At 50.9% G+C, this 21,436-nt stretch overlaps 1 protein-coding gene across 10 annotated transcripts in view; it reads right to left on the minus strand.

Moving 5' to 3' along the window:
* The window catches only part of STARD8 (StAR related lipid transfer domain containing 8), an 82,991-nt gene that overhangs the window by 24,108 nt on the left and 37,447 nt on the right, over positions 1-21,436 (minus strand). For 4 of the 10 annotated variants that reach the window (XM_072816696.1, XM_072816692.1, XM_072816695.1 and 1 more), the window contains exon 1: positions 10,388-10,607. The exons of 1 other annotated variant lie outside the window; for it this stretch is intronic. Coding sequence is in view for 3 of the 9 variants with exons in the window: in XM_072816688.1 (XP_072672789.1) it covers positions 17,903-18,020 (118 nt within the window). In the remaining 6 variants the exon portion in view is untranslated. Of the gene's footprint in view, positions 1-1,119; positions 1,201-8,218; positions 8,278-10,387; positions 10,608-17,902; positions 18,115-21,436 lie in introns of those variants that run through there. 5 more of the 10 variants (XM_072816688.1, XM_072816687.1, XM_072816690.1 and 2 more) reach the window with 4 other exon arrangements.

The raw sequence follows: 21,436 nt of genomic DNA on the forward strand, positions 1-21,436 counted from the left end.
CCTCTCATGAAATCTTCCTTCCCTGACTTCTCACTAATCCCCTACCTGCCAATGGCTCGTTTAAATTAAGTGACCCTCTATACATTTCCACTACCTTCTCAGCAGTGTTTGAGACTGTCTCCCCTGTTCAACTGGAGTCCCAATGCATTGGGTCCTATTGGTCTCAGTATCCCCACTTCAGTGTGGTAAGGGCTACAGAATGTTCTGGCAGCACCTAGACAGGAAGTCCTGTTTTCCAACTAAACAGTGTGCTGGCCTGTGACTCCACCCATTCCTCTGGAATCACTATAGCAAAGACACAGAACTGAGAAGGCACACTTGCAACTCAGCCAACTAGATGACCAGCAGAACACCTTGCCCCAGGGCAGAAACCACAGGGCCAGGAACCAAGGCCCAGAGGTGTAAAATGGGAAAATAACCTCTGCCCAAGGCTGTAGGCACTCTAGCCTCAAGAACACTCAGCTCTTCTATCCCAAGCTCCTGTGAGGACATCCTGGCCTGTATGAGAAGGGACATACGCCATCTCCTGCTTCCTCTCTTGGCCTGCAAAGTCTTGGCACTCATCCATTTTGACCCTGTGCCACCACTTCTATATCCCACCCCCACTCCTAGCATACTTCCTTTTCCTTTTGCTGATGCCAAATATATACTCCCAGGCAGGAAATGCCTTGAAGGACCCTGGCCCCACCCTGAGATCCAGAAAAAATTGTCTCTTACAGAAAGAAAATGGGCCTAGAGAAGTAGCCTCTTCAGGCAGGGTCTGTTCCCTCTTTGAAAGCCAGTGGACACAAGCCCTCTCTGAGCCCTGCAGCCAAAGGAAGGGCTGGGATTCTGAGCATTGGGGGGCGGGGGGCCGTGGGGGGGAAAGGTGCAGGCTTAGGCCATGTGGGGTGAAGGCAAGAAGAATCCAAAATGGGGACCTAACAGCTGTGTATTATCTAGAAACAGGTTTTTGGGTGTACTAACAGGCTAGCAATCTGTGAAAGTGGCATGTAGTCTTGGCTCTGCTACTTACTTCGTAGCTGCGGCTATGTTCATTACTGATAATAATCCTTATGATACTGAACATAATCATGAATAATAATTAATATCAAACACTAATATCTACTGAGTACTTACTATGTGCCAGGCCCTGAGCTAAAGACTTGATACGGATCATACTGGGCAAGACTTAACTTCTCTGTGTTTCAGGGTCCTTATCTGTAAAATAACGATATGATTATAGCACTGACAACAGGAGATTTTTACAAGTATAAAATGAGATGATAATAATAACAACAGCCAAAGGGTTCTGAGTCATTGTTTTTGTTCCAGGCAAGGTACTTTTGATGTGGTTTACATCACTGAATCTTGACAACAATCTTGTGGGGGTTAGGTGCTAGGATATTTTTATTTGACAGATGAGAAAACTAAGGCCCAGAGATAGTGAGTAACTTGCCCAAAGTCAGCAGTTAGGAAGTTGCAGGTCAAGATACAAATCAAGGTGGTCTAGATTCAGAGTCTTCCAAGTCCACCAAGTTACAATACTCTTCATTAAATAGAAGTCGCCTTGGCCCTATAGATACAAGAAACGTGCACCAGGTGTTTTGCAGTATGAACTCTTTGCCTGAAGTAACTTTCCATCCATGGAGAAAACACTTGACCATCCCACATATCATGTGGTCTTCAGGACAGCCCTGTCCAAAGCAGGCCCACTGCACAAATGGGGAAACTGAGGCTACAAAAGGTCAAATGGCTTCCACTAGACTACAGATGGGAGCCAGGAGCCTACCTAAATGTCCACAGCCATCCTATTGATTTGTTCTCATGTTGCCTCCCTGGGATCCCTCCTCTCTGAATCCACTAGCCTCTGGATCCTGGGTTAGGCACCAAGGTCTGAAACTGAACAATAGCCAAACTCCCCTGGAGCACCTGGCCAGAGCCGCTACCAGGCCCATACTTCCCGGGGTGGCAGAAGCTAATGTAGGCCATCATCTGAAGCACTCCCTGGCCCCTGCTTACAGGCAAGATGGCAGAGAAGGAGCTCGAAAGAAATGGAGCTGACACCTGGAACAGCCTATGGGAAGGAAGTCTGTAGCTCCCAAGGGCCCTGAGGTGGGAACACTGTAGGAGGGCTAAAGCTTCTGGACAAAAACTTACCCTTCCACATGCCCCATACCAGCATGGGCCACACCTGTTGGAGGGGGCACAAAAGTCAATCCGGCCCACCTCCTGCCAATGGCCCCTAACCACCCACACCTTCTAAATAATGAAATCTCAGTGTCAAAAGAGTTCATAATAATGTCTCTTCTTCCCTGCTGCCACACAGCACCCTGTTCTCCACCCCTCATGCTGGAAGGTTCTAAACAGGCAGGCCTGATGCTGTCAGAACCATCTTCCCAGCTTCCTCCTACAAACCCTCCCCCAACAGTGCAGCTCTGCTTTAGAGCATGAATACCCAGCCCTTTGATTTTCTCTCTTCTCCATCTGTCTACCCAGGTGGGGAGGGGGCAGGCAAGGACCCCAGGGCTATTTGCCCAAGAGTGACTGATCACTGGTGGGTACAATAAGCAGTCAGGGACAGAAGGGAGACCCAAACCTCCACTCTAGCCTCTTGGCTGGGCACCAGAGAAAGGGGGAAGGAGAGGCATGGCACCGTTGCTAAGGGGGGGTGGGTGGTAGACTTGGTCCTGATCCCAGTTCCATCATTCCCGAGCTATGTGACCTTGAGTACATTCTTCATTTAACCTCACCTTGCCTGTTCCTTCATATGGAAAATGGGGATGATGATAGCAGTACCTACCTTACAGAATTATCATGGGAGCTAAGTAAGTTCAAATGTGTCAAGAATTTAGAGTAATTTACTATTATTATTGTTTGTATCATGGCCATAAATGCCACTCAAGGAGACCAGAAGGATCCCTCCCTACAGGTGGGTGTGGCCAAGGAAAGCTTTTCTGGAGGAAGTGGAATCTGAAGGACAGAGAAGTCCAGACCTAATGCCCAGGAGGCAGCATGTTTGAGCATATCCCCCGGCCTGTGAAAAATAACAAAGTGACAGAAGGTGGCAGAAAGGACCATTAAACAACAGTAACAGTGAGAATGCTGCTTCTATTATTGGATTTAATACTCAAAACCCCCTAAGGTAGGTACATATCTCCACTTTATAGCTGACAAAATGGAGGCCCAGTGCTGTTTACCCCAGGACCCCTGCTCCTCATCTTAACACTTCCCTGCCCCAAGTTCCGTGTATGCAACTCAGCATGTGTTTTGCTTCATCTCTACTTTGGCCTCTTTCCCACATGCCCCTCTTTGTTTTTCACATTTAGAAAGCCCTGCTCAGGGGCTCCTGGATGGGTCAGTGAGTTGCGTCTCCCTTAGGCTCAGGGCATGGTCGCAAGGTCCTGGGATTGGGCCCCACATCGGGCTCCCCACTCAGTGGGGGCTTGCTCCTCCCTCTCCCTCTGCTGCTCCCCCCACTTGTGTGCACTCACTCTCTCTCTGTCTGTCTCTGTCAAATAAATAAATAAAAATCTTTAAGTAAAAAAAAAAAATTAGAAAGCCATGCTCAGGTGGGGGCTGCTCAGGTCAGATGTCTGGGACCAAGCACTTCCTAAGCTGCCTGCACATAGCCCCAATCTGACTTGACCTTGGAGCAGAAAAGCTGGCTACAAGTGCGCATCTCACACCTCAGACAGGCCAACCTTTGGCCACCCCAGATAAAGGACAGGAAATCCTTGGCTGCCTACCCTGGAGATTGCTTCCTCTACCATGGGAACAGAGTTGCAGCCTGGGCAGAAGTTCCTCTGTGGTGAGGAAGCTGCCGAGTCAGCCCTAGCTTCCTTGGCTGCCAGATGTGGTTTGGGGGAAACAGGGAGGCTGAGCATCAGGAGACCTAGGCTCCAAATCCTCCCTCCTCAGAGCCCATGCCTTCCCCCATCTGGGCCACAGGTGGGCATCAGCAAGGATCACACTGCTTACTGGGCTGCTCTGAAAACAGAATGGAATCATGGGAGTGAAAGTGGCTTGGAAATGGGAAGAAATAGGAAGATTCATCATTGTCATCAACTGCAGAGGAGGAACAGCTGAGTTGGTGTTTCTGCCTGTCTGATTCACCCCTCTAAGACCCACTGTGGGCATGGTTCATATTCTTTTCTGGCTTCAGTGCTCCTCAAAATATTCCCTTCCCTCCACCTCCCCCAGCTCAAGGGAAGAAAGCATGTGGCAGGAAAACAGGATACACTGGCAGCCCCCACAGAGTATACTGCAGTCAACTCATTAAAGGTGAGTACTCTTCTCACCAGACTTGGTGCGAGGCCCTAGCCAAGAAGAAGGCCCCAGACTCCAAGGTTTGCTCAGTCATGAGGGCTGGCTGGACCCAACTAATGAATCAGAGAGTTGCATGAAGTGTCTGGGCCCAGGGCTCTGGCGGTTCAGATACCTGCTGAAGTCACCAGAAAAATATAAGAGAGAAGTCTTATTTAAAAAGCTCAGTCGAGAAAAAATAGACAGGAGAGTGAGGGGTTTCCCAAGTCCCATTTTGCATTTTCAGGGCCACAAATAGTAGCATGCGCAGAGGACAGTAACGAGGCTGGGAAGTGGCCCGGTCCCAAGTCCCTGGAGAAGTACTTGGAGGAACTGAGGCTGTTTGGCCTCCAGAAGAAGCAGGGGGACTTGGGTTCCATCCTCACACCTCTGGAAGTCAGGGAGAACAGACATTGGCTAGGTGGTTCCCAGCGGGGCAGAGCCGGGAGCTAGGGTTGTAGAAGCCACAGGGATACAGCATTCAGTTCAACATAAGCAAACACTTTGGGACCTTCTATGAATGGAAGCAACTGCTCTGAAACACCGCTCCCAAGTACTGAAGATGGGGGAACAGGAGCTACACAAATACTTGGGTTCACAAAGAGAGTTGGACTGAGTGTCCTTTAAAGGTCCTTCTTCCTTGAGCTCTGCCAGCTTCCTACCTCCAGGGTATTGTGGGAGAAAGCATAAAGTGACTGGGGCTGGCTAAGCCCTTAGCCACTTCCCACAGAGACCCAGGATCCCAGGAGCACCTTGGGCTGGTATTGTCCAGGGAGAGCAGGTCCCTCATTAACTTGTGGCTGAATGGGTTAGAGGGTGGTCACTTGGGACAGAGGTAAATGTGGGGAGGGAGGCTAGAGAGCAAACCACAAAAGCCCATGTGTGAAGAAAACCAAAGCTGTGGCAGTTCAAGGTCTGGGGAGCCAGACCTGACCAGCCAATTGACGATATTTAGTGACCAGGCCAGGCAGAATTTAAAGCCAACTGACCTTTGCCTTGTGGACAAACACAAGATTTTGGCTGGGAATGCATAATTTTACAGCTGGAATGGAACCCAAGGGACCACTGAGCCCTGCCACCTTCCCTGCCAGTTTTAAAGATGTGGAAACTGAGGCCCAGAGGAAGGAAATGTCTTCTCTACAGTCACTCGTGTAGAGGCAGCTACAGAGAGGCACAAGAAGAAGCCAGGTCTCCTGACTCTATATTAGGCCCACATGGTTCACTAAATGCTGCTGCTTCTCACTGAAACTGCAGAAAACTGCTTGGGGTCCAGAGCTTTCCAAATTGGACCTGACCTGACCCTTCCCAATTACTACTGCTTGTCAAGATACAGGCTCTTGGAAAAAGGTCTCCTTCTCCTCCACGACGGAGGCATTAGCCTTACAGCAGCAGCAGCAGTGTGGCTGATAGCTCATGTCCCTGCCTGACGTGAAAGGCAGCTGTACAGAAAACACACACACACACACACACACACACACACACACACAGCCCCACTAATAGCAGATCCTTTGGGTGGGTATTTCTCACTCTTTCAAATTGACCTTAGAGGGTCAAGGGTTCCTGGAAACACCCCCAGCCCCTTCCGACTCTGGTGCCTAAAGATCCCCCTGACCCCACTGCCCATCTGAATCCCTAGCAACTCAACTCCCTGACCCTCAATAACCACCCAGGTGAATGCATGTCCTTCGGCAATGTGAATAGCAGCTTCTGCTTGCCCAAACCAAGACACAGGGGGCAGATGTGTAATTGGCCCCAGAAGTTCAGATGAAGGAATGCTTGTTAACATTCCCCGGGGGCGGGGGGGGGGGGCGGTGAGGTTTAAGATGGGATGCCCTTAAGGCCTGGAGTAGACAGGGAGTTAGTTAATGGCCATCCCCAGAGGTGACTTTTCAAGGTGGTAATTATGTGGCTCAATCATTAACCAAGCAGTGGCAGAATCCTAGGCTTATTGGAAAGGAACCACTCCTTTCCCAAGGACAGGCCAAGAGCAGGAGGCTGTAGCCCGGGAGAGCACTCATGGGGCCTTTCCGTCCCTCTCACAGCCTGCTCAGGGGCAGTGAGAAGAGAGGCATGGATGAGGGAAACTCTCCCCCAGCTCCACATGGTGGTGGAGGAGGGCTGGCCCCGATGTGGAGGAAGTCAGCACACCCTTACTGAGGTGGAGGGGAAAGGGAGACAGTGAGGGTTTTTATCATGAGAGAGGAAGCTCCAAGCTGGGCCTCCGTGATTAGATGACAAGCTGGGAAAGACGCTCATCCTGAATGCATCCTGTTTTGCTCCAAAGTGGCTGGGGGGGGGGGGGGTGTGTGGTTAGGGGAGGGGCCAGGAGGAGAGGAGGCTCCCAGGGATTCTCTTGGGACAGCTGACCTCGAGCTCCTGGGTGGCCCTGGGACTGGGCAGGCAAGTGGGAGAGTTCACCCCCTTTTACTGCTAGAGAAGCAAGGCACGGAGTCTCCACAAGAAGCTTCTACAAGTCACAGCTTCCTCGGCTCTGGGAGCTGCAGTCCAGGGGACCGTGACTAATGCTGTAATATAAAGGTCTAGGGCTCCCTTAATCCAGCTCTGACTTTGCCTGGGCCTCTCTTCAAAGGTTCAACTCAAATGTCACTCACTGCCTCCCCTCCATCAGTCACCTTCCCTTCAGTCAAAAGCAATGGCTGCCTAGTCAGGCCTCCCAGGGGCAAACAGCCCCCTCAACGAAAATGACAAGGACGATTAGAACTATGAACACTGTCAGGATATTAAATGATATTAAGGGGCTGTTCTAGATGGACTAATGGTACAATGGCTTTTTTTTGTTTTTTTTTTTTTTTTTTTTACAAATTCTTATCTTTTAGAGATATACATCGAACTACTTAGAGATACATTGACAAGCTGCCCTGGGGATGTTTCGAAATAACAAAGAAAGGTGAAGTAGATGGAGGTGTTAATTGGCAGGACAGGCCACCTGCCGGGCAACAGCTAACAGCTGTTGAAGTTGGGTGATGAGTACGTGGGACCTTATTACACTAATTGTCTCTACTTTTCTATATGTTTGAAAGGCTTCATAGTCATTTTTTAAAAAAGTGCTGGCTGAGGTGAAGACTTAGTATGCCACGCGTTATTCGTACCACGAACCCCCATACTTGATGGTAGCCTCCCTGAAGGTGGGGGTTACACTCTACATCCTCCATAAGACCTGGCAGGCCTGAATTTAATGACAATCTGTACAGTACTTGGTAATGTACAAAGCATTAGCCATAGATCCCCTCATCCAATCCAGGAAGGTGGAAACAGTGGGGAGAAACCAAGAGTCGGAGCGGTCACAAGGGGAGCAACGGAGCCTGGATTTAAGCCTCCCATATGTCCAGCTCCCAGTCCCCTGTGCTTTGCTCCACATCACCCTGCACTCCTGAGGAACTTAACATCCAGTTAGCTGTATCAGTACCCTGAGGGTCAGGGTAAACAGGGACAGCAACCAGTGACATGTGAGTTCCCAAGGTGGAGGGCTGGGCAAGAGGAGACTGAGCACACAACACAGCATTTCAAACCTGTAACAGACTAATTCAATTACTCACCCCCTCCTCACATACACACAAACCAAGACCATGGGTCACAGAGGAAAAGAGCCTTAATGAACACTTGATGCCAACAACTCTATGCCTAGCTTGTGCTCAACTATTTTGTTCAGGGATGTAGGATGGGGGAGCTCACACTTCCCATCCTAGAGCCCTCAGATTTTGAGATCTCTTATCTCTATTTTATCTGTTAATAGCCTCCCAAAGGCCCATGGTTCAGGGCCAAGACACTTAATCTTACCCAAACTTGAAACCCAAACCTTCTCTCTCTTTTATTCAAGCCTGAGGTGGTCCCTTCTTCCAGCCAAAGACCCCTTGCCCCACCTTCTCCAAAAAAGATAAGCTTTATGCTTTGACTAAAACTGCCATCCACTGACCCTGAACTTCCTGTGGCTGGAACAGAGAACTCCAAGAGTGTCCTGGCAGAAAAGTACCAGCAGCTGCGACAGCATCCAGATTAGAGACTCCAACCTCTCCTTCCTCTGGAGCCTTCTTGCTTTTGTGTTGCTGCAGGGTATTCCTGTAGCTGTCTCCAGCGGTCCCCTCTGCTCCCTCTCCAATTCCTAGTCTTAAGAACAAAATTTCAAATCTTCAAGAAGGCAGAGAGGGTCAATGTTCAGGCCTCCTTGTGGCACTTTCTTTGCTCCTAAACTCAAACTCAGGAGGTGTGCTTTATTAGGGAAGGCCCCTCCAACCACCCTGCACAACTCATGCCCCACTCCCCAGCACTTGCACAAGACACACAGCCCCTTTGTTCGCCTTCTGCCCCTCTTCTTGCTCTAAACACCAATCTCTCAACCTTGTCTCCTCTCCAGATAGGGGAGGGGAGCTGCAGATGCACAGTGAGGCTTAGCATACTTCTCTAAGAGTTGCTTAAGAGGTGGACAGAAGGCCAGGGAAGAGGGGAAATGGGATTCTGTCCATGTGGTGTTTCCTAGCCCTAATTACAGAGGTCCAGGGAGCAGAAATTTCAAACCCCAAATCCACAACAAAACTGGACAAAGGTCAAATCCCAGAAATGAGGACCAAGCCCAGAATGTCCAGTGCTATGGCAGCTATAGCTTTAGGGTGAAAGAACCCCCAAGCCCCCAACACCATCGTTCCCATCACACTCTTCCCCATTTGCTCCATCAACCATTCATAAACCACCTGCAGAGGTGCCTCTTCCTCTATGCCCTCGGGCTGTCAGCCTTCCTATCCCCCAGATAGAAATCGTCTATCCTTTATTCCAGGCAGATGGAAGTGAGGGGGAAAATTCAGAGAGCAAGAAGAAAAGATGTAGGTGGAGACAGGAACCCTTAGAGTTGGGGGCGGGAACAGCTCCCACACTAGGAGTTAGGGTTTGAAAATAGCCCTGGGTGTGATTCATCACCCTCTTCTCCTAGGTAGGCAGACCTCAGGACTCCAAGTGGGACACAGAGCAGCCAGGCTTCTCCAGCCCAACCTCTGGAGTCCCAGGCTCTGAGTTGGCCCCACTCCTTCCCACCTTCAGTCTGGCTGTTGTCCTGCTTGCCCTTCCCACCACTACTAGTTTTCCAGCTGGTTTGGCTGCATAATCACCACAAAGCTTTCTATCTGCATAGGTCCTGTCTCCCCAAGCATCTCAAAGACAACCTTTTCCCCATGGGTTAGGAGCCTGGACCTGTGGGACAAGTCAAAATGTCATGGAAGAGACTGGTCCTTTAGATACTGAAATCCAGCCCACCATCTGAATTTGAGTGTGGCTGAATGTGCACAAGTGCAGTTGAAAACACTGTGGCCCACAGAAGTAGCGTGACTCACCCAAGGTCACATGAATTAATGATTGAACCCCAGTTTCCTGAGTCCTAATTCAGTGCTCCACTTTAAAGAGACTTAGGAGAAGAAAAATGGAGAGAACCCCAGGCTACATAATTTGGAAATCCCAAAAGCTGCCACTAAAAGGAAGCCTTCCTTCAGAGCTTCAGTAATCCAAACCCAATTGGGACTTCATGGGGAGACTAAGCCCTGAAAGATGCGACTTATTCAAAGGTTTTCGCTTGATCCCCACAGCTACCTTAACACCAGGAAAGTCTGCAGCGGTTCCCAGAAGGGAGGACAATGGCCAAGGGGAAAGCCCATACGGGCCGCCGGGGATTCCTGGAAATGCCCTCAAAAGCAGAGGAAGGAAGAGGGTAGGCAAGGTGGCGCAGAGCCCAAAGGGCCGCCATCCCTGCCCAGTTCCAGTCCCCCTCCAAAGCCCCAGAGCTATGGCTCTGGACTCCCGCAGGCCCCCCGGATAACGGGCCGAAAGCCTTCTACCACCCTCCTCGCGGGGCTTCCCTGGGGAGAAGCGCTGCCCGCAGGCTCAGGGAGGCCCCCAGTTTCGGCGACTCTGACCCCAAATCCTGGGGGCAAAGGTGGCTCGGCTGGCTTCTTCTGCGTCTCCTGCGTGCGCTGCCTGGCCCAACCGCTAAGAGCAGGGGGAGGGGGGGCTGGAGAGCGCCGGAGACTAGGCCCGGCAAGGGGCCCCAAGAGGCCCTGCCCTGTTGGTCGGGATTTCTCCCTGACGCCGCCCCAACTCCTACCTGGAGGCCCCGTCCACCACTTTGGGTTCGAGACCCTGACACAGCGGCCAGTGGGCAGGAAGTGAGTGCAGGAAGGACTGCTCCGTCCGGGACACGATCAGAGCCTGGGGTCTGGCGAGGGTAATGGTGCCAGTGAGAAGGGCAGCTGCCGCGAGGCTGCTTAGCTGTTGTCAACCAGAGGCCACTTTCCGCACAGGTGGGGAGGAAACCGGGGCGAGTCGGGCGCTAGGGACGCCCCGCCCACCTACAGGCCCCTCGACCAATGAGGGCACAGTCCGGCCCACCGGACTTCCCAGAAAGCGGCCCAGATCGTGGTGGGCGGGGCTCTGCCGTCCAGCTCCTCCGGTATCCGCGCTGCTGCCTCTTGCTCAGGTCACACCGCTGGTGGGGAGGGGTAGGCGGGGAGAAGTCACAGCCAGAACTAGCGACCGTGGGTGAAGGAGCGAGCTGGCCACACGCACAGACTATTATTCATTGGACTCTGAATGTGCCTCGCACTCTATGGGGGATTTAAATACATGTGCTATGTGCACGTGAAGGTTTAGTGGCTTGCTGAGGATAATTTATGGGGAGTTCAGAAGACAACTTAAGTGAGATCTCTGATTAGTAGGGACAGCCAAGAGAGAATCTTGGACATGAAATACTTGAGCAGGAAGTTGCCACTCCCACTTTGCACAGGCCCCAGCATTCTGCAACTTTCCCACTACCCCCAGCTCTCTCCCTCAAGTCTAAACTCTACCTCCGCAGAGAAATGCCAGGAAAACTTGGGGCATATGCATGGATCATGACAGGCGAGGGCTCCCAAGAGTGTGACAGCAAATACCATCAGAAAGCTGGTTTATATTCAATAATAAATAGAGTGTTAAGATTTGATTTCTCTCTTGCCTTTCTTCACAAGGGTCCCAATACAAGTTCAAAACCATGATGACTTCATTGTTGAATTGAGGACCTCCTATTAGCCAGGACTGGGAGTACTACAGACAACATGCCATCCATTCACCATCCTCCACATTTACAAATACAGAAACTAAGAAGAGATGACTCTCAAGTGAACCCACCAGATCCATGATAGGGATCATACCTGCACATCGGTTAGGAAGCTGAAGTTCCTAGAAAGCAGGGCCCACATCCACCTCATTTGTTTGCTAGAGCACACAACACAGACAAGAGCAAGACTTCATGTTTATTAGGACAACAGCTTTGTTAAGGTCACCCAGGCAATGGCAAAGACAGACATAGTCCCAGGTGCCACCCACCTTCTGGTCTTCCTTCCTTGCTGGCCCTGATGAGAATCAGAGGAGAAATGATGAAGCAAGGCTAGCTCCAGTGTGCACCCTCCCCCCTTTTCTCTCAATGGCAAGATTGGAGTTGGCATTTCATTCAAGATGAGCCATGTCCCTGTGGGTCTTGGGTGTAGATGAGACCTATACTCCAGAACTCCCTTCTGGAAACAAAATCCTACCCAGAGTCAGGAACCCTTGTAACAGGTGGGAAGGTAGACGACCTCCTTCCTGAGGCTAGGCTGTCATATTTGTAAGCATCCCCAAGGTCCTGAGTTGGAGCCAAATTTACCTTGCTTTTGGAAAACCCTAAAAGGGTATAAAAGCACAGCTCCTGCAGGATCCTTACAGCTTCCCTAAGGGAAAGAAACCATGTCAGAGGGGCCCCTGAGTGGCTCAGTGGTTGAGCATCTGCCTTCAGCTCAGGGCATGATCCTGGAGTTCTGGGATCGAGTCCCACATCGGGCTCCTTGGATGGAGCCTACTTCTCCTCTGTCTGCCTGTGTCTCTGCCTTTCTCTGTCTCTCATGAATAAAAAAAAAAGGAAAAGAAAAAAAAGAAACCATGTCAGCCAATTCCATCCACTTCATGGTGCCAAGAACGGTGCCTACAGTAGTTTCTCAGTACTGTTTAAAGATATTCAAGGGACAACCATGAAGAAATTGCAATCATATAAATAACAGCCAAACCCCGCTAGCCTTTTAGTAGATATATTTAACTGACTCAGAGATGATGGATTCTGAGACACTCAGTTCTTTAAAAAATAAACAATAATCAAACCAGAAAACTAAAAAAGAAAAAACTATAGAAAGTACAAAACCTACAAAAAAGCAATTGCTATAAATGAGTAGAACAAGAACTTCACAATGCCTGGCATAGAGTAGGTACTAAATAAAAACATCTTTTGAAGGACTAAGTGAACACAATAGTCAGGGAAAGCGACAATCCTAATATATGCCATGCACATTGTGACTTTTTTTTTTAAAGATTGTATTTATTTATTCATGAGAGACACAGAGAGAGAATGGCAGAGGCACAGGCAGAGGGAGAAGCAGTCCCATCCATGCATGGAGCCCGACGTGGGACTCGATTCCCGGTCTCCAGGATCACACCCCGGGCCAAAGGTGGAGCTAAACCGCTGTGCCACCCAGGGATCCCCACCTTGTGACATTTCAAAATGGGCCAAATAAAATAAAATAAAATAAAATAGCCCGAGCAATGTCTAAGCTATTTGTTTTGGTCTTTCTTGATCTCCATCTCTTATCCCATGAACTTCAGAAAAGCAAGAACTCAGCCTCTTTAGAAGGAGATAGCTCTTTCCCTTTAATCCTTGCTCCCTGATCCAGCTGCAGGCCCTGACCTAAGCCAGAGTCTTGCATGAAACAGATCTACAGTAAGGGTTCCTGGAACAAATGAGGCAAAGGTACCTTTACACAATCTCCTTTCTGGGTTGCATCCTGAGTGGCTCTGGTAATAACTGAAGCCTTTAGATCCTGGGTGTCCCTTTTCCCACAGGCCCCATTATTGCCTGTGTGTCTTACAGTGCTGTTGCGGCTGCTACTACCATGGATGCCAGTTCAGCCACTAAGCAGGATAATGTAGAGTGCATGAGGGTGGTCTGAGGACAGGTGGAAAAGCCTTGGGGTGCATGTGTGCATCTCTATGCCCTAGACATGGGGCTTCCCTCTGTCTGCCACTAACAAAGCCCAGTTGTGTCATGCAAAGAGCAGTATGATGGATTCTGAAGTTAGAGGGCATATGTACAAAGCCCAACTCTGCTACTTACTAGTCGTGTGACATTGGGCAAGTTATTTTGCAACTTTCTGTGACCCGGTTTCCTCACCTGTGAACTGTGGATGATAATCACAGCCCTGACCTTTATATGGCTGTTAAGTGGATCCACTAGGCTAAATTGCACTTAGGATGGTGGCTAACTCACGATAAGTGCTCCTAACTGTTAGATGTGGTGACAGACACACTGAGCCATGGGGAAAAAAGCCCTGGATCAGGAAGTAGGCAAGTTGGGTACTACTCCCAGTTCTACCACTTGCTGGCTGTGTCACCAAGGGGAAGTTATTGTGCCACTCCAACCATCAGTTTCTTCATCTGTGAAATGAGGCTAGCGCATAACCACTAGCAGGCAAAATGAAGACAGTGGGTGTGAGGGTGTGCTGTAAAGGGTGGTGGCAGGTGATGGGATGGCACTGAAGGTGTTGGACAGCTCAGCTTTTTTCCAAGGCCAATCAGCTCTCTCCTCTAGGAGGTGGCAGAGAGAAACTCCAGATGCTGTTACTGAGCCATACCTCAAGACATTTGGGTCCCAGTGAGTGCCTACCTGGACTCATAATGGCCCCCACACCTCTCCCTGCCTAGGAATGGGGATTCTTCAGGCTGTTGCAGGCAGATCCAGAGCCCCACTAGGGAATGGCTGCAGGTAATGAAACAGGTGCTTCCACTCTTCTTTTTCCATGGAGCTAAAGGAGCAGCAGCAAATAATCCATGGAACTCAGCTGAGAAGAAAGAAGTGGGGGTGGGGGGGGGTAGGAACCATGAGGGGAAAATGGACTTGGACCAGCCCTGCACAGCACATGACCACAGATATCCTCACACTTGCACACACATTCCCGCATACCACATTGAAAGCCCACCAGTCAAGCCTGGGAGGGTAAAGGCCTGCTCTTTAAAGGTTTGGGGGTCCCCACCCAGCTTCATGAAAGGGGACTATGGATCCGATCCCCACAACATGAAATAGTTACAGTTCATTAAAAAAAAAAGTCTCAGAAGCCATGCCATGGCAGGGGTATTTGCAGTAAGAGTGGCTGATGTAGGAAGCAGGAATCTGGTAGTGGGAGGGGCTTGAAAAGGTGAGGAGCAACAGGCACCCCACTGTGCACTGCTAAGTGGGAGTGGGGGACAGAGCTGTGTCCTAGGAGGAGCATAAAGACCACCTCTCAGCCCACAGCCTAGGAGACCACTATAGCTGTGCCCACCCCCACACTCCAGAGTACCCCGAAAGGGGGAGCTCTGTGTTGGGCTAGGAGACCTGGACTGGCTGTGAGGAATGCTGGAGTACTGGCTGAGCCAGGCACAAGTCACAGGAGTTTTAGGGATCACTTAGTCTCTCTGACACCACCTCCTGCCACCCCAAGCTAGGACATGGATGTACTTTTTCTGTCTCACCTGCCTCCCAGAACTATTGAAAGGAATATTTGGGGAAGCTCATGATGAACCTCCATGCACTTGAACTAGGCAGCTAGAGATGGAGGACCCAGGCCCACCCAGTCCCTGCCTCCCACTCCTCCCCAGACGCTCAAGAGTCTTGCCTCCATCTCGCCAACAGACACTAGGCAAAGTGTCAGTGGATGGAGAGCTGGCCCCCCAACATCCACACAACAGACCCACTGAGCTGTGACAGTGTGGTGGGCCCCATTTCACACCCGATGGGCCCCTGGCCAATCTCAAAGAGGGCAGGCAAATGGAGCACCTCCTCCATTTCCTCAGGGAGGTCTGCCTGCCTCAGTTCAAACAGATGGGCTGAACACTTGGTGAACCTGGCACAGACACCCAGAGCAGGATGTCCACTCCCATTCTCCCACCCCATTCCTGCCCTTCAGAGACGACAGTTAAGGTGCAGTGAGGAGATGAGCAAAAGCAAGTCAACTCCTAACACAAGCCCCATTGCTTTGCTTCACTCTAACCCCACACACAGTGACAAGCAGCTGAGACCAAAGGAACCCTCCCTGTACCACTCAACAACATTTCCCTCTGCCTGACTTAGTTTCAGCCCTTGAGCTTGCTCCTTCCTGGCCAAGCTCAATTTTCTCATCTGGAAAAACAGAGCTGAGTCCTGGTTTCTTGGGTACATCCTTTCTTTCCTTTTGTTTTTAAGGGTGGGGATGGAGCGAGGGAGGGGCTTAATCTCACAACCCTGAGATCATGACCTGAACCAAAATCAACAGTCAGATGCTTAATGCGGTGAGCCACCCAGGCGCCCTGGGCACCTTCTTTCCATAACATTCTCTGCTTCTGTGAGCTTTTCTATGTGTTCCTGTGTGTGTGGGGGGGTGAGGTTCCCAGAAGCCCAACATCTGTGGGGCTTTTGCAGAGGAAGGGAGTACTTGGGGGTGTAAGAGTCCTCTGAGAATGAAGAGAAAGAACAGAGGAAAGTGAGAAGGAGGAAGGCTGAGATAAAAGGTAGAGAAAGAGATGGGTGGTAGGGGGCAGATGCTGAGGTCAAACCACCCAGAAGTCTAGAGATCTGGCTCCTGCCTCCAGTACTACCTCCAGCTCACCTAGTGGCAGTGGACACACAGAGCCTCTGAACATAGCTCAGGATGCTGTCCCCCTGCCTGGGACCTTTCCACTTGTCTCTCAGGGGAAGCTACTCCTGGGACAAAACAGAAAGAGTGAGGAGGAGATGGGGGAGTTAGAAAGGGTGGGCTCTTCCTTCCCACTCAACAGGCTGCCCCATCCATGCATTATGGCTGACCCCATAATGCAACCAGATTCGGTGCCCACGTGGTTGGAGGGCTGCTGGTGGAAGGTGGGGGAGGAGGACTAGCTTCCACAGGTCTCTCCAGGGTCTGGCCCAGTCCAACCCTATGATTATGGGTCTCTAGGGCTTGGTAATCTCAATTGAAGCAGATAGAACCATCCCCTGGCCACCCACCCTATTTCCCCTGAAGAATAGCCCTCAGAGGCCCCTGGATGCATCAGAGAGGGCACAGGATGTGTGGTGAGGCTTGAGGGCCACTCAACTAAGGGTCTGGGCTCTTGAAGCCCCTCTCAGTGTGCCCTTCTCCAAGCATAGCTACCCACACAGACACACACTTCTACACACACACACACACACACACACATTCTCACTGAATAAAAATTCTGAGTTGATCTTCAGCCAAAGCCAGGGGTTCCCTACACATATGCATCAACCCATCAGTCCACATGGGCACCCAGGCACTGGTGGGGGAGGCTGGAGTAGAGAACACGGCAGGTAAGCCCAACAGTCAGGGTCTCTCCCATGCCAATGGAGCTCTCATGCCAATGGAAGAGGCAACAGCAGCCCAACCCAGGCAGGTGGGTAGCCAGGTCAGGTCCCAGGGGATAGGGACAGAGGGGGCAGTAAGGCTCCCAGGTGGGATACTTGATATCTCTGGATCAACAGACCCCTATGAAACACCAGGAAAGTGGCTCCTGGATCAGGGACCAGGACCCTACAGCTCTGGCTTCTACCCTCCTTTTATCACCGAGGAACTGTGTGACCTGGCTCAGAGTCTGGCTCTCTCTGGGCCTCAGGGTCCACATGTGTACAGTCAGAGTGTCGGCTCTGAGGGATTTCTGTGGGCCCTGTCCTTTAAAGTGTGGTTATGCTCCATGACAAACCTATGCTGAGAAACCCAACCCATTTTGCTGTCTCCTACCTGCCAGGAGCAAGGGAGAACTTACTGGGGGAAAGGAAGCATCAGGGCCTGGAATTTTTTTTAAGTGCTCAGAGAAACACATTTTTTTCAGTTTTTAAAAAGACAAAGTGCCAGCTAGTCTGGGAGACCTGTGGAATGGAAAGAGGCCTTGGGATGGAGTTTTGAGGCAATTCAAGGTGACTCCAAAGGTGCTGCCAGGGTGTCTGGGCCATGTCATGCAACAAGGGGAGAGAGTGAAGCAGTCAGGGTCCCCTGGAGTGATAGGGGGTGTGCGAGCTACCAGCTAGGAAGTAAGACCCAAGGATGAGGAGACAAAAAGAGGGATAGAGGGGCAGAGAGGGTGGGTCAAAGCAAAAATGTAAGCCGAGGGTCAGACATACAGCGGGACAGGAAGATAGACAGGAGGGTGGAAGTGTGACGCCAGAGGCAGAGACAAAGAAAGTGCTGGAGGACTAGGGGGGGAGGGACATACCACTAATTAAATGCCTACTACATGCTCACGAGCATCCTCCTTTGAGCGGAGGATGAAAGCAGCGGGAGAGGAGGTGGGTGAGGAGAATCCAGATGGACAGACCTTGAGAAAGAGCAAGAGCTGGCTAAGCGTTAGATGAAAGCAGGGGTGCAAGGGTGGCAGGTCGGAAAAAAAACCGGAGTGCCAGCCAGGGGTGAAATTCAGACAAAAATGGACAGAGGACAGAGATGAAAATGAGGCTGCCACCAGAGACACGGAGGCGAGGGCGGCTCGCATTTCGCCTAGCCCGATGGCAGCGCCCCTGGGCCCTGACCCCCCCGCAGGGGTCTGCCCCCGCTCTGTTCACCTGGCTTCCAGCGCGGGGGGTCCCAGCGGGTGCCCTTCACGGCCCTAGGCTTCCACGGCATCCACGTCCAGGGCTTTGGGAGCCTCGAAGCTGGTCCCCCGCCCCGCGCTTCGGCCATGCGTCCGCCGGAGACTCCGAGGCAGAGCACTGGCTCCTGGGGAGGGCGGGGGTCGCACCCAGACAGAACGACAGGCAGGGAGGACGGCGGCTCTGGCGCAGGGGTAGGCAGGGAGGGGCTGAGGGAATGACGGCCTGGGTTGCCCCGCCTCCTCAGTGGCGACTGGAAAGTTCCACGCCCCCACCTGGAGCAGGAAGCCCCCCTTCTCTATCCTACACTGGCCTCAAGTCGTTTAGCGCCGCTAGTCTGCCCTCTCCCGTTGCCATGGGCCTCCTCCCCTGGATTGAAGTGACCCTCCGGCCTTTTCCATATTGGCCCCCTATTCCAGCGGGTCTCACCCCTGAGCCAACTCCTTTTTGCGGTCCCATGCCAGTGCAAGATAGTGAAGGTCTTATCACTAGGTCAGCCCCTCCACCTCCTGTTTCCTCCAGATCTCACCAGCCATGTTCCATGGCAGAAGACATTCTGGAACAGCCAGATGGAGAGGGGAACCATGGCCCCGGCCAGCTTGGGGGACTAACTGACTCGCTCACCCACAACCTCCTCCATGCCCTGCTTCTTACCACCCTCCCAGCTCTACTTTGTGTCTCACCAGAGCAGTAGAACCCTGGGTTCCAGCAACAACACCTGGAAATCCTTCTAGTACCAAGAATATCCTGGACCTTGGGAGCAGAAGCATTCCTTTCTTAGAGACTCTCTTACATTAGAGAAGCAAAACTGAGGCCCAAGAATGTAAATGACTTAGTTACTGTCTCAGTGGGACAATTATCTCTGTTGCAGTCCTGCGATGAGGCTCTAAAGTAGTTGAGCACGGTGCTTGGCACGGAGTACAGTCCCCGTAAAGAAAGATTAACTTTTACTCTCAAAGGTTCAGCACTGGAGATCTACCACAAAGAAAGCCTGGACCAGGACCCTAAATTACATGACTCTTTGCCTTACCCCTAACCTCCGCCCACAGCAAATAAACTTGCATTTCCCAATTTGGGGGTGGTGGGGAGTTCTATATGCCTTTGTTTACAATGGGGGAAAGGCAGAAAGTCACCAGTTCTCAGACCTGGCCACTTCCACTCCTGGTGGTGGCCAGTAAGAAGGCAAGATTCTAATAGTGGCTCTGTACTAACTGGACAAAGCCCTCTCTGAACCTCCATTTCCTCACCTGTAAAATGAGGATAATAATCCCATGACTCCTAACTCTGGGAAACAAACAAAGGGTTGCAAAAGGGGAGGTGGGTGGGTGGATGGGGTGACTGAGTGATGGGCACTGAGGGGGGCACTTGATGGGATGAGCACTGGGTGTTATTATACCATATATGTTGGCAAATTGAATTTAAATAAAAAATGTAAAAAAAATAATAATCCCATGACTCAATCAGAATGATGATAAAGAGATACACAGGTGAAGGTCACAGCCCCTCCCTTTACCATCTCCATACCTTGTGCCACTAGCTAAGGCCAAGCAGCACCATTTGTGAGGGACAGGCTAGGAAAAGGAAGAGGAGTTTGTGAATTGGCATGTGTTTACTTGCATGAGATTTGCACTCACTTTTCATAGACTCCATGTCAAAGCTGGAAAGGAATGAGAAATTAACATGTCGATCTCCATGTGTGTCACCCTAGGCCACAGGGCAGTGCTGGCACATGGTAGGTGTTCACAAAGCATTGAGTGACTGTATTCTACCCATAGGGAAGAGAACTTGCTCATCGCATGGTGAGTCTGTTTCACAGTCAAGATAGATCTCTTGTCTACTCCTCTTTCTACAAGGCCGTGTTACTTAATGGATTCTTTCCCCCCATTTGTTCATGAATCAGTGGTGAGCTCACTCCTCTCCCCCAGAACCCTCTGGCCTATGGGCAATCCCCACTCTGGATAAGCTCAGCCAGGAGAAGCAGCCACTGGGAGGCCCCTGTCTGTGCTCAGCTTTGTAGTGCCAAGCCTTTGACTTCTGAGTTTCTAGCAGCCTTGCTGCACTGCCTCTGCCCCAGGGGCAAGCTCCTCTCTGAGGAAGAGGAGGCCCCAGTCAGCTTCCTCCAAGCACAGGAGTTTCCTTTTTGCTCTCTGGTGGGGTGGGAGTGCAAGGACCCAGCCTCTCAGAGCGGCAGCCTAGAAGGAAGGGCGGCAGCAGCCATTTCCTACCCTGCTAAGGCATCTCCCTCCCTGGCTAGTCCCTCCCTTTCCTGAGTTCTGCTGCTTCAGCCCCAGCCAGAACAGTGGTACGAAAGGGCTCTTAAGTTTACCTTGAATCACGGAACCTTGTTACTGGAAAAGGCCTCAGAGCTCATTTATTCCCACCTTCCCCCCAGCGCAGGAATGCCCTCGATCAGCAGAGAGGAGGGGGGCATGTGATCTAACCTCTTACAGCTTCAATTTCCTCCTTCATAAAACTGACAGGAGGACACCTACCTGCCAGTGTTGTTGTGGGAAGGAATGTGAGAACAGATTTAACAAAAGCTATTGTGCACTGAGCACTATCTGCCCAGCCTTGTTCCAAGTGTTTTGTGGTTATTCGTCTATTGAGTTTTTACCACAACCCTCTGAAGTAGGTTCCTTGTTGCTATTCTCATCATCGTCACCATCACCCTCTTTTCACAGATGGAGAAACTGAGGGATGACAAAGGTAACGTGACTTGCCTAAGTTCACGCAGCTAATAAGTGACGGTGGCAGAATTTGAACCCCAAACCTCAGTTTTCACCCATATCCTGACGGTGATCATCTTTACCCCAGAGAATGAGCCATTGTTAAAGTTATCTGAGCTCACATGTGTCTGTGTGGCTGGAACATTTGTACCCAAGTGTCCCTAAGGGTTGGGGGGAAGAATGCATAGAAACCATTAGGGAGCTGGAGACATAACGGGAAGCTTTGTCTCTATGCAGAGGATGTCTTTGAAGTCCCTCTTATCTGAAACATGTACTTGAATTTCCTGGTTAACTCCGGTATGCATCCATGTTGTTTTCTTCTAAAATGGGGGCTTTTCTCCTTTAAGCCTTTGAGGAAAGTTGATGCTCCAAGAAGATGGGCTACATTGATCCTGGGCATTTGTGTGTGCCAAGCCACTGCCTTTTACCCCAGAGGTACCACATACCTAGCACATGCTGGGCCCTTAGTCACTGAGAACAGCTAATGTTAACGACGTGTTTCTTATGAGCCAACATTCTGAGCACTTTCCACATATGACTAAATCATTGTGACACTCCTATGAGGAGGTAAAATTATCAGCATTGCCTAATTTTCCAGTGGGAGAACTGTAGCACAGAGAGGTTAAGCAATTAGCTCCAGGTAACACAATTCGTAAGTGACCACTAGGTTTTAAACCCCAACAGGGACGCCTGAGTGTCTCAGCGGTTGAACGTCTGCCTTTTGCTCAGGGCATGATCCCGGGAACCGGGATCAAGTCCCACATTGGGGTCCCTGCGAGGA

This window comes from Canis lupus, chromosome X (genome assembly GCF_048164855.1).
Source record: "Canis lupus baileyi chromosome X, mCanLup2.hap1, whole genome shotgun sequence".
NCBI lineage: Eukaryota > Metazoa > Chordata > Mammalia > Carnivora > Canidae > Canis > Canis lupus.